Raw genomic sequence first — 14,257 nt, forward strand, 5'->3', positions numbered from 1 at the left:
ATCACAATTTATTTTATATCATTTAATATAATTGAATTAAATGGATCATAACTTTAATATTAATATATATTTTAAAATTAAGCATATTATAATAAAAAATAATATTTGATATAATTTAATAATAAATGTATACTTATAAAATTCATATTTTTTATCGATACATACGATATTATTATCAAATATGATAAATTATATTATATATCAAATTCTTTAATAAAACAATTTTAAAATATCTATTATACTTCTAATTACATTTTTATGAAGTTTTTCTTATACATATATTTATAAATTTTGATCAATTTTAGACCTACCAATATTTTTTTCCAAAATATCCGTCGATATATTTCCGATATATCCGTAAAATCGAAGTACCAATATGTTCATCATTGGTTTTATTCAACTCATGAAAAGTTTTCTAAGCCCGTGAATTGGGCTATTTTTATTTGGGTATTCTCTAGGCCCAAATATAAATAACATGTGAGTTTTGGTATATTGATGAAAAGTGGTAGAGAAAAAAAGAAGAAAATAAGGTTGCACTATTCTAAGTGATGAAGGGCCATGTTCTTTGATCAACTTTTTAGAGAGACTCACGTGGTATGATTTCTTTATTTTTTGGCAATGGATTCTGATCTCAAGTATTAATACATGTTTCTAATAGTTATCAAAATGAAAAAACTAGTGAGGATTTATTTGTATATGACAACATGATCATCAGTTTGAGGAGTTTTTGCGTTGTGTTGCAGGTGGAATCAATCTCATTCCAATCTTGGCCACTCCAAACAACCTAGCAAAAATAACCCAAGAGAAAGCCCAAATTAAACAAGGACATATTCTCCATCAATGATCATAACCCAAGCCCATGAACCAAGTCCAAATTAGATTTTAAACCAAAACTGAACCCAAAGCCCATACAAACAAATGAAGCCCAAAGCAACCCAAATAACAATCAGACACCCTGCCAATCAAATAAGCCTTGCCCAGGTCTTGAAAGCCCTGGGAATTTGGAACAACCATCTTTATAGAAATGAACCTTAATGTCTCCTATATTAACATCACAATATGCAATTTACACTATAAAATCCTGTTTTTATTAGCATTAATTTTGTAGTAATTACTTGCATAATCAAATTCTAATTCCATTAGTATCAATTCATGAAGTTCTAATTTTGCATTACTTTTTTCTTATACAAATCTAAGAAAAATTAAATTCTAAGTCCATTATTATATATTCAATTTCATACCAATCACCCTATAAGAATCAAATCTTAATCATTTAAATTTATGAAAAAAAACTTTAACTATTTATAAGTATATTTTAGGAAATAAACTCTAACTTCATTAATTTCTAGAATTGTAAGACAATTTATGTAATAAAAATTTTATGATTTTTTTTTAAATGATCAAAATAGTGAAAAAGTACATTTACTTTTAAGGTAAGTTTTTACTTAAATCAGATTTTATCTTTTGTAAATATAACTAAAGATATTATTATAAATTTTATATAAAAAAGGCAAATATGAGTCACAATAAAACAGATTGTTGGTTTATCTTTCCTTTTAACAATGTTATAAAAATTGAACTAATCATTAAATTGGAAAATTTTCCAATTTACAGTTTAGTAGTCCAACCAATAGAACCTATAATCAAATCGAATTCAAATCGATGACGTTATAAATATATAATTTATATATTATCACATTTTTAAATAATTATAAAAATTTAAAATATATATAAATAAATTAAAGGTAAATAATAAAGGATATGACATTTTTTTTAACCCAGTCTATTATCACCCTAAGAGAATACTTGTAATCAATTGGTGTAGTATACGATTGTTTATCTGAGACCTATCCTTACTTTATTTCTCCCTTTACCCATTCCCTCTCTCTTTCTCACCATTTTCCCATCTTCACCCACTGCATCCTCCCCTCCCACCGCCCTCACTCCACCCCCACACCACCCATGACTCTTTCCATCTCCATGATTTGCTGCAAATTAGGGTGAATTGGATGTAATTTCTCTTATTAGGACAAGATGACGGAAGCAACTAGGCCAAGTACAAACTTTAATTTGTTTGAATGACACGGAAAGAGTAGGTAATTATCTTTTTGTCTAAGAACAGAAAATTGACATAAATGAGAGAAGTGAGATTAAATATTAACGTAAATTATATGAGTAAAAAATCAATTTTGGGTCCCCTCAACCCAAGAAAATATACGCAGTAGTCATGTTTTTAAATTATTGTTCAAAATGTCATAGCATGTGTAGAAGGGATGGTTTGACCGTATACGATATAACATGTTATATGATTAGTTAAACCCTTGTACGATAAACCGCTTTTTGACATGAAATTAAGGGAAGTGGGGGTGGGGCTCTCCATGCGCCCTCTTGGAGTTGCTTGACTCCAAAATTGACTTTTTTACTTTGAAAATTTGGATCGAACACCATTCTTGATGTTGAAAGTTTGAGATTATTATTTTAAAAATATCAAGAAATCAAAATCTTACCTTCCAAGAGTTATGAGATTCATTGTTAGCTTTTACCAGGCGGTTGGGAAAGCTTAGCTGACACTATCTGCCACAGAGGAAAACTCCGCCTAACATATGCAATGGGACCCAGCATCCTAAGGCGTATGTTCAACCCAGCAATGGGAAATCACAAATATGTTTGACCCACCGTGCTTTCCAGATAAGGGTCTCCAATTTAGTTTGAACCGAAAAGGAGTAATTAAGCCCGCCTAACATATGCAATGGGACCCAGCATCCTAAGGCGAACGTATGTTCAACCCAGCAATGGATAAAAATTGGTTTATATTAACTGTATTATTATTTTTATATATACTTAAACTTTTATAAATTTTTTTACTAGAAAAATAAACTGACACTTTTTATTGAATTTATTAATGAATTTAATAATTTTTTAAAATAATTTAAAACTAAAAAATAAATATAATCATTAAAAAAAACTAAGAAAGGAAATTTGATATACCATGAGTCATGACTTTACTATTTATCCTATACACATAGCTATTTAAAAAAAATACTAAGTAAATATATTATAAATTAATTAAATATAATTAATATTTTTAATTTTTTAACAAATCCTTTGATTTTTATGAATACTTTGTAATAAAAAACTAATCTAATTAATTATAGATTAAATCAAAATATTATATAATATTATATTTAAAATTAAGTACTAAATGTGTGCATATGTAATAAAAAAACTTAACTCATTTATATATTTAAAAAATTAAAACTTTATTCATTATCCATTTTAAGTAAAATATTATTGACAATTAGTATTATTCATTTTTAATAAAAAAAAATACAAAGATGTTAATATCTTATGGTAACGAATTTTGAGTGTGGGCAACCATCGTCTCCATCAGTTTATCTCCCAGGGTTCTACATCGAGTGTGGGGCAACCATCGTCTACATCAGTTTTATCTCCCGGGGGTTTTTGGGTATTGCCAGCGTGAAAGCCTCATGGCCTGGGCAATGCAGTCAAATGCACGAAGTGTAGAAGTCCATGGAAGCGTCATACATGGGTGCAATGTTGGTGAAAGCTAAATACCAACCCAAACAAAATTATTTACTAAAATAATTTCATACTTATTAATTCTCGGAATCAATACGGTTCTGGGTTTGACATATCATCTCCAAATAAGAGGTTTTTCAAAGTTCAAACTAGCCGTGTAAGTTAAAAAAAAGCCCCACATGGGCTTTTTTTTTACTTAAACGGCTATTTTAAAAAATAATTCTTAGAAATGATACTTTGAAAAATAATTCTTAAAATATAGTACTTTGAAAAATAATTCTAAATCTATGGTACTTTTTGCCATTTTAAAAGTGTTTATTAAAGAGACACCTTTTTTATTATTCATATTGACCATAAATGTTAAAGAAAAATTGAATTTACACCGAAGGTATCTATTCAATAGACACCTTTCATAATTCCATAAAATTGAATTTATATTAAAGACATCTCTTCAAAAGACATTTTTTCATAATTTTTTTTATTAATCATACATGTTAAAAAAAATTGAATTTATACTAAAAAAATATCATTTCCACAATACTATAAAATCAAATTAATACTAAAGGTGTCTCTAGAAAAGGCATCTTTGATAATTTTTATATCAGTTACACAGTGAAAAAAATTTAATTTACATTGAAGGAGTCTTAACAATTCCACAAAATTGAGTTTATACTAAATGTGTCTTTTGAAGAAACACTTTTCATAATTTTTATATTAGTGACCTATAAAAAAAATTAAATTTATACTAAAAGTGTCTTTTGAAGGAAAACCTTTCAATATAAATTTAATTTTATAGAATCGTAAAATGTGTCTTTTGAAAATACACTTTTAGTATAAATTCAATTATTTCAATGGATAACTGATACAAGAATTGTTGAAAGTGCCTCTTCAAGAAATACTTTTAATATAAATTTAATTTTGTAAAATTGTAAAAATGTGTCTTAAGAAGACATCTTTAATATAAATTCAATTTTTTTTATTATGCAACTGATATGAAAACTATGAAAATGTCTATTAAAAGACACTTTTAATATAAATTTGATTTTGTAAAATTATAAAAGGCGTCTCTTGAAAAAACACTTTTAATGTGAATTCAAATTTTTTTAACATGTGTTATTGATATAAAAATTATGGAAGGTGTCTCTTTCAATATAAATTCAATTTTTTGAACATGTATCATTTATATAAAAATGATATAGAATATGTCTTTTTAATAAACATCTTTCAAAGTGGCAAAAAGTGCAGTAGATTTGAAATTATTTTTTAAAGTACAATTTTTTAAGAATTATTTTTTAAAATAGCCGTATAAGTGAAAAAAAAAAAGCCCCAAATAAGCCGAATTTTTCTTTCCAAAAAAATTATTATTTTTCCTGATACAAACTTTACCATGAGAGAGAGAGTAAGTGAAAGAGAAAGGATGTGATTTTTCTCCTGAAAGGAGGACACGTCTACAGACTGATGAACCAAGGACGGCACCGAATCCCTTTGACTTTCCTCTTTCCTTACTCATCCATCTTTCTCTATGTTTTATATATATTATTCTCAAAAGACTCTTTACATACTTCCTTCTTCACATCTTCATATTTTCCTAATCTCCATTTTTCTATGGAAAATGGGAAGAGCACCATGCTGTGACAAAAATGGGTTGAAGAAAGGGCCATGGACTGTAGAGGAAGATCAGAAATCCCCCCATTATAAAGAACAGGTTTGTGTTATAGCAACGTCATGTGCCCTCTTATATCTTCAAGGTCTCAAATTTCAATGATTCTTTGTTGATTTGTTTGTAATGTTCAGCGTGGAAAATTTACGTGGTTTTCTTACATCTTAATTTGCAGGGAAATAGACAATGAGAAGAGATCGATGGTCACCGGTTGAAGACGGCAAACTCTCTCGATATATAGAGAGAAATGGTGGTGAGCCAAGCTCCTGGGAAAATGTCCCAAGGGATGCGGAGCTGAGTTTGAGGACTGCGAAGAGTTGTAAGCTAAGGTGGAACACCAAGCTGAGGAAAGATATCAACGAAAATCCCTTATCTGCAGAGGAAAAAGCCACCATTATCCGATTCCAAAAGCAGCATGGCAATAAGTAATTATCGTCTTGTTCGCATCTTTTTTCTAGCTATTAGGGTTTGGGGTTTAGAGTTTACTGTACTTAAAAGGAGCTTGTGTTGGCTTTTCAGGTGGGAAGAAGTAGCAAGGCTCCTGCAAGGGAGAACGGCTACTATGATAAAAAATTTCTGGAATGCCCTTCAGAAGAAGCTTTCGAAAAAAGACACACAAGTTTCTCCCAGGAACCCAGTTGGGATCGCTTTCGGAGCTACGAGTAGTCCTGATGCAAGTTCCATTCCTGCTCCGGTTTCAGCCTCACTGGAGCCCTCCAAGGCCGATCAAGGAGTGGAGATCGTCGAGGACACCCCAGCTGAAAAATATAGTGACTATTTCTTACAAGAACTTCTTAGGGACCAAGAACCGAGTGACCGTTTCATGGAAAATATTTTCACTTCGTCTCCTGATGCTGATGGATCACAAAATATAATAAATTAAATGTGGTCTGAGTCTTTGATTTGTACGCTAAATCGCATCAACTTCATCCTCTCCATGGTTTTGTGCTATGTTGAGGGGTACTTAGTCCCCATGACGAAAATCAGTAAAAGGTTATTACCATATCATTGAAAAAAATTGTTCTTTTCATTTTTGTTTTTAAAAATAAAAATACAATTAGAACTATCAAGAATATTTATGAAAATTAAAACCACATTTGTATATTGTGTTATAGTGCATGTGGGTCAAAATCACCACCAAATTGGAGGGAGAGAGAGATGAAGGGGGATGAACTTCCAAAGATTATTAATTTTAAGAGTTGCCTTCAGTTGACCAGTTTCGGGAGATAATGTGTAGCCATCGGTCTCATTGGATCCGCAAAGAGTTGTAGAGGCAACCTTCTTTGTTCTAAGAGCATGGATTTTAGGTTAGATTTGGGAGATAAGCTCACGCCCATGGACATGGCTCAGTGTTAATTTCCATCACCTTTAAGTCAAGGGAACATTACATGGTCGTGTTTTTCCACACTAAGGGTAAGATCTTTTTTTTTCTTTTTGAATAATTCATAACACGACAGTTGACTAGCTAACTTAAGAATTCATCTCTTAGGTTTACAATTTGCATGCTAGAGTTGAATCACTAAGAATTGTTTCTCCGCCGCACCTCAATACAATTGTTTATAACACACCTAACAGTGTTATATAATTATATTATTTATAACACATTCCCAAGTCCATGGGTGTCATGTATCTCCCAAATCCAGTTGGGGCCCCCGTTTTCATGTAATTAGCTACTTTCCCACCAGCTACATTAGAAGTATGAAAATTTCTATATCAAACTAAAATTTAACTATAATTACATATCACCATTGAAAGTTTTGTATAAATCTTCAATGACATGAAGAAGTATATTCTATCGGTGATTCATGACCGTCCCCAAAAGGTATTTTATTGGATTTATTTTCAAATTTCTTATACATGTTTTTCAAGAATGGTTATATATAAATAAGAATATAAAGTTTTCATCAACAACGATAAGAAAATATACATTTTTACATAAGCATCGCTAAATTAAAATTTTGAGTATCATTACAATAAGAATATCAAAAATAAAAAAATAAAATAAAAGTCAAGATTATCCCAAGTTTGTAACCTTCAACAAAACAAATGAAATAATAATTAAATTACTATTGCCAAAAAAAAAAACACATAGAAATAAAATAACATTAAAATTTAAGAAAAAAGAAAGCATAACATGTTTTTAAGAGTAGCTTCTATTCATTCATGTATTTAATAGGGTTAAAAAATTAAAAAAAAAAAAGATATGAATATCATTATTTAAAAAAATAAATATTAAATGGAAAAATTTTAAATACCAGTTGCTTTTTCAACCATGGTGCTCCAAAATAGAACTCCCTTGAACTCTTTGAGAGAGAAGATATGAAAGAAATGAAGAAAACTTTAATAAATAAAGTAATTAAATAACTTTGCTAAAGAAAAAAAAATTTCTAAATGGAAATAAATAATAATAAGATAAAATCTCTCTTTAATAATATTTATAAAAAACATCTTTCTTCTTCCTTTGACGTAACAGGCTTATAAAAAGAAAATAATTTAAAGATTTATTCAAATTTCTTAATATAATAAAATGTTTAGCTTTGCTTGCTTATATATATATATATATATATAGCTCCAAAAATCAAAGAGAGAACAAGGAAGCCATTGAGTAATTTCTTTATCTTTCACATTGAGTTGGTGAAATTGTGCGATGTGGACGGAGTGTAGTATTACATCAGCAGCATCACATGTGGCTCAATGCCGACTTACACTGCTACCTAGGGATGGCAACGGGGCGGGGCGCCCCCCTCCCAACCTCGCCCCGTTTATTTAAAGCAATTCCCATCCCCGTCCCATTTAAAAAATTAAATGGGGCGGGGCGGGCGGGTATGCTACATTCCCATACCCGCCCCGTTTAACTTTTTATTTAATTTTAATTTTAATTTTTTTTTAAAATTATTTTTAATTTTTTTAATTATATTAAAATAAATACATTTTATAAATAATTAAATAATTATATTTTTTATAACTTATTTTATTAAAAATAATTTATTATTATCTATATATTAAAAATAATAAAATAAAATTTAAATTAAATTAATTTTAAATTTTAAATTAATTTTAATTTTAATTTTATATATAATCGGGGCGGGGCGGGGCAATATCTGAACCCGTCCCGAACCCGCCCCAGGTTTAAAAAAAAAATCTCAAACCTGTCCCATACCAGTTTAGGAAAATAATATCCCGACCCATTAGGTGCGGGGCGGGGCGGGGCGGGTACCCGAAATGACCTGCCCCATTGCCATCCCTACTGCTACCACAGGGTCCAGGAAGGACAAAAGCCAAAAAGTCGCCCAGGCTCCCACACAAGGTTGACCTTAAATTTCTTCTATCCGTAAGCAATCCAAAGAGGAATTTTACAAAGATGGTTTTGAATTTTAGAATTTTAGAAATTTCTTCTATCCGTAAGCACAAGTGCATAATTCCAAACCATAAGCAAACAAGAAGAGCGGGAAGACTGCCCCTAGGGCATCTAGTTTTAAATCAAAACATCAAAGTAAAATGTGATGTGGGTTCATCTCTCGATCTCTTATTTATGGCTGGAGGTTGATTTCGTATCAAGAGTGTGTTGGGGAGGTCATGGAAGAGTTAAGAGAACACTTATTCATCGTACTCAAAAAAGTTTTTGAAAATGTAATGAAGAAAAGGAAAGAAATTTATTTCAAATTTCATCTATTAGTACCTTTAAAATTTTATTTCATTTATTAAATTTATTTTTTTTAAAGAGATTTAAATGAAAATATTTCAAGTAGAAGTGTTTAAAAATCCTCTAATAATTAAATTTTATTCTTTAAAAATTAAAATTTATATATGTAAAATATATTTATAGGATGTAACCGATAAAATTTGAAATATGTGCCGACTTTATATATTTACACTAAGGTGGTATTTAATTTTTTAATTGAATAAAAAAAATTAAAATATTTAATTTTTTTAATTTAGCTAAAAGTAACCCGTTGGCATCGTCCAATATAACTAAATTGAATTTATTATCAATAGATTCAGTTTAGTTATGTTGGAAGATATGAACGGGTTACTTTTAACTGAATATAAAAAGTTAAATATTTTAGTTTTTTATATTCAGTAAAAAAACAAACACCACTTAAAAGTTTTAAGATTATCAACGAAAAACTCAAAATTAAAATATTTTTGCATATATTTTAAAGCACCGCCTTAAGATGAGCCCGTTATTCTATTAAAGAGAAAAGGAAAATAGCAAGAAGGACTTGGGGATATTGAACGTCACATTCATAAAACAAAAACAAGATGAAATTCATTCCGGGTAAGTTATTATATGGCAAGTTGGTGCGTTAATTTGCCAAAGTTGGTCACAAGTTTCATTAAAATAATAATAATAATAATAATAGGAAAGAAAGAAGGAAAAGAAAAATTCTTGAACTCAAATGTAAAATATCTGAACATGCCCCAGTTAATGGCCATGCTAGCTCAAGGAAAAGAAAAACCCCACGTTTTATTTGACCAATAAACAAACACTCGTGTCATCCAGTGAGGCGGTTCCTACCAATTGTGGGCTAAAAAGGATATGCCTTTTTATTTTCTTTTTTTTCTAAATTCTATCAACAGTTGTTTGTACTTGCTGCAAATTGCAGCAGCTGGACTCCTCAATATTATAAATACCCGCTCATGGGCTTCAAATCGCTTTGAGCTTGGGACATCAAGGGAGAACACAGAGATAAACAAGGGTGTCTCAGTCTCAAATCCTTACATAGAAAAGAAAAAATGGGGAGAGCTCCATGTTGTGAGAAGATGGGGTTATATATATATATATATATATAACCAAGTGAGTTGTTTAGGCTCTGGAATTCCATCCTTAGTTGGGGGTCTCGGTTCCAAGGTTCATCTCTCGGTCATGGAAGACGGATTGTATCTATAGAATAGGCGATGCCTTGTTGCCACGGGCTTAGGTGTTGAGCTGTTGCAATTAATGGAATACAATGTTTTCTGTGTTACACGTAAAGATCATGTTTGTGAATTTCATTCTCTTATTATTTCATAATCGTGGTTAATTTTCTTCTGAGAAAGAATAGTCGGGTACCATTTCGACCTATTATTTTATTATTTGCTTCTTTTTTCTTGGTTGATGATTTAGCCATTGAGGAAGGTATTGACCAAAGGTTTCAGCTGAGTGGATGACATCTGGGATGCATGTGGACGTGGACTTGGGCATTACATTTTTGTAAATAATAATTACTATAATTGTGAGAATAAAAAAAACGGTTTAATTAATATCATAATTTTACATTTATAATGTATAAGTTTATTTAAATAAATATAAGGAAAAGTGGCAAGAATTTAATTTTTATAGCGAATGTGTTATTGTAAATTCCAAAACTAAGTCCAAGACACTGAATGTACGGAAAACAAACCCCTATAAGAAGTCAATTTCAACATAGGTAGCTCACAATTATTTATGCTAAAAATTAGAAGCTTTCTTCAGGGGTTTTGCAAAATAGAATGTGTTTAAAGATGTGACAAAAATGAATATATTTAATTTATATTTTTTATAACAAATTAATGTTTGTTTCTATGCACTTTTTATTTTTATTTTTAAAACTAGAAAATAGTAATAATATTTATATAAGATTAACAAAAAATCTATTAAAGAATTACCTTGAAAAAAATAATAAATTTCAAAAGTAAGATATAAAAAAATTTACTGTCTCAAACTCTAAAATTTCTAAAACTTTTTTTTTCTTAAAAAAAAAAATGAATTACCTTTAAAAAAATAATAAATTTTAAAAATTAAGATATAAAAAAATTTACTATCTCAAATTCTAAAATTTCTAAAAATCATTTTTGAAAAAAGAAAAGATAAATATCTATGTTTTATACACAATATTCTATTTTTTATATAAAATTTCTAATTTTAAAAACAAAAAGTACTTCCAAACGTAAACTTAATTTAGAGGTTTCTAGGTTTCTTTTGCTAATATAAATCTAATTAATTATTTTTTTAGTGTTAATAAAACTTCTCACTATTAAATATAAAATATTTTAAATATCATTATTCAAAAAAAATATTAAATGGAAAAATTTTGTACAAAAAAATTGAAGTGAAGAAAAAATTTAAATACCAATTGTTTTTTCAACCATGGTGCTCCGAAATAGAACTCCCTTGAACCCTTTGAGAGAGAAGATATGAAAGAAATGAAGAAAACTTTAATAAAAAAAGCAATTAAATAACTTTACTAAAGAAATTTTTTTTCTAAATGAAAATAAATAATAATAAGATAAAATCTCTCTATAATAATATTTATAAAAAAACGTCTTTCTTCTTCCTTTGACATAACAAGCTTATAAAAAGAAAATAATTTAAAGATTTATTCAAATTTCTTAATATAATAAAATGTTTAGCTTTGCTTGCTTTATATATATACATAACTAAACTTCTTAAATAATAATTAAAAAAATTATGGTAAGATCTTTTAATAAAAGAAGTTTTTTTTTTCTCTTTTGTTAACATTTCTCTTGACCATAACATAATTCTTCTCCCTACATATATATATATATATGAACATGGTTGTAGAGTAGATATAATATACATTATTATTGGATAATTATCTTTAATCAAAATATAAATTAATCTTTTAAGTCATTATAAATATGACATACTGATTGTGATGGCACATATTGCCTTTGAAACTATTATTTAATCAGTAGCAGATTCTAAAAATGTGCGGGCTCCCTCTTGTAAGAAATAATACCACTTTTGGTGGGCCTAATATTTGATGGCAAGGACACCATCCTTCTCTGGAAACCCTACACCAGCTATAAACCACTATACTGACCCACCCTCAGCCCACCTCTCTCCAGTATCCCAGTACAAAACACAATCAGAGCTTCGGATGAACCAACTACACGTGCTGACAAAATTAAATACAAAAACTTCACGTGAAGTGATATACCCCTTACAAAAATTAACTCCACAAGCTCCACAAGCTACAAACCTAAAAATATCATTTATTTATTTATTATTAATTGTGGTAAAATACAATGAAGAGATGGGATGAATAAGAGAGGTTGAATGGGACAACGTTCACTGAAATTACCTTGATCTTCTTCTTTTCATTGCTTGCATTCTATCTCTTGTGGACAATGAAGGTCAATTGTAAGACATTTACAACAATAACTTATAAATTAGTTTAAGATTGTTTCTCTCCTACTTTGGGTAAAAAGTAGGGTCTAAATTATGAACCACTTCCAAGCACTTTCTCCATGTGGGTTTTTTAGACGGATTGTCAAAATGGAAGATGTCCCTTCAATGAACGAGAATTAAGTGTTTTAGTAAATTTAGACGACAATTCACTTCAAAAGTTGGGATATGAAAATGTAAGTAGGGAAATGGAAAGGTAGTGGCCAAAGAAACCCCAATAAGTTATTTTAGTGTACATTTTTGAGAGGGAAAGAGACAAAAAGGAAGGCACAAATTAAGGAACAACCAACCTGTCACATCTTGTTGACATTGCTAGCACCAAAAACCTTGTGGACATTAGCAAACTTTTGGGGTATAAAGGAAGCAGCCTAAAATCATGCCAAATATTCTGTCATTCAATTCTATATTTTGTTATATTGTAACAATAGAATAGATTTGATCTTAATTTGAATCATATAACTGTATATTGTAACAGTAGCTATCAATAAAATGTATGGGAAATTCTTCATTGAACTATGGCAATATTTGTTTCTCTATATGAGGCTCATCTGCAGGAAAATAAGCAGCAAAAACACAGTCTTGACCACATCTTCTCCTAGGAAGCTTGCAAGCTGCACATGGAGAGGCTGCACCTTGCTTCCTACCACTCTCCTTCATCTTCAAACCCTACCCTCCACCCTCCACTCTCTCCTTTTAGGGTAAGCAGCCAAGGACAATTTAGCCTTATTTTGTAGGTCACTTTGGCTCTTGAAAGGGACAAAACTAGGACTTGGCTTATGAGTAGAAGCTGCAAGAAAGAAAGAGAGAAAGAAACAAGGGCAAAAAGAAAGGAACAAAGACATCAGAAGAAAAGTCTAAAGGAGAAAGGAAAGGAGCGGAGGGCATGTGGGTGAGGGTGAGGGGTGGTGCACATGATATGTACATAAACCAATGGACAGTTTTACCTCCAACGGTCCCACAAAACAGCCCTTTAGATTTTGCTACCTTTCATATCATTTTTTTTTTTCCTTTTTCTTTTTTTAATCTTAAACTTTGCCCTAAGATAATATTGTTATGCTTATGCAGTATTCATAATATTCATGTAATGTAAATAATGATAAAAAGTATATATATGGCATTAGCTCAAAGAGGATTGTTAAAAGAAGGATTATATATCATATGAATGAGCATGCATCACAATTATGCAAACCCCATCAAACCTTAATTTTAAATTCATGTTTATAATATAAAGTAAAATAATACTTTTGCAGGTAGGTACAGGACTAATAGTGAAAATTCATTACTTAGATCTATTCATCTAAAAAATTTTGAATTTTCCTATTTTCATCAATAGAACAATCTATATTCCTAATTTCAATATTTTGACCTAAAAGTTTTAAATACGATTGAAATTAAAAATATTTTGTTCTATTAGTTTTCAAAAAACATAAGATATTCTATATTTTTATTTTGCTTGATATTATTGTCTTTTAAAGATAGTTGTACCTCATCCTAATTCCATTAAATATTATATGATCATTTGAAAGAGATATATATTTGGACAAGCTAGGTTGGTCAAGACACCATATTACGAAATAATTGCACTCTTTTATAAATCCAATCTCATAGAGCTAATTTAATACTTTCATTCCTTAGAAATTATATATATATATATATATATATATATATATATATATAGAGAGAGAGAGAGAGAGAGAGAGAGAGAGAGAGAGAGAGAGAGAGAGAGAGAGAGAGAGAGAGAGAGAGAGAGAGAGAGAGAGAGACTTTTGCTATTCCGCTTAAAGATTAAATATTGTATTTAATTTTGATCTTGTCTACTCCTATAGATAGGAGACCTAGACCAATGAAAATCATGTTTTTTTGAGTTACAAAACTCTTTCCCATTC

General features: G+C 29.6%; 1 protein-coding gene across 1 annotated transcript; it reads left to right on the forward strand.

Moving 5' to 3' along the window:
* Window positions 1-5,386: 5,386 nt before the first annotated feature.
* Window positions 5,387-6,083, forward strand: LOC104882091 (transcription factor MYB46-like). The gene is made up of 2 exons (XM_010664022.1): window positions 5,387-5,625; window positions 5,720-6,083. Exons 1-2 carry the CDS (start codon window positions 5,387-5,389, stop codon window positions 6,081-6,083), a joined length of 603 nt encoding a protein of 200 aa, XP_010662324.1.
* The last annotated feature ends 8,174 nt before the right edge of the window (window positions 6,084-14,257 follow it).

The sequence above is a fragment of the Vitis vinifera genome, chromosome 16, assembly GCF_030704535.1.
Source record: "Vitis vinifera cultivar Pinot Noir 40024 chromosome 16, ASM3070453v1".
NCBI lineage: Eukaryota > Viridiplantae > Streptophyta > Magnoliopsida > Vitales > Vitaceae > Vitis > Vitis vinifera.

Excerpts from the sequence above, each read along its gene's own strand:
- LOC104882091 (XM_010664022.1), top strand. The coding sequence starts at position 5,387 with ATGAGAAGAGATCGATGGTCACCGGTTGAAGACGGCAAACTCTCTCGA. Across the intron at positions 5,626-5,719 it reads CAAAAGCAGCATGGCAATAA|GTGGGAAGAAGTAGCAAGGC; the intron begins GTAATTATCGTC and ends TTGGCTTTTCAG.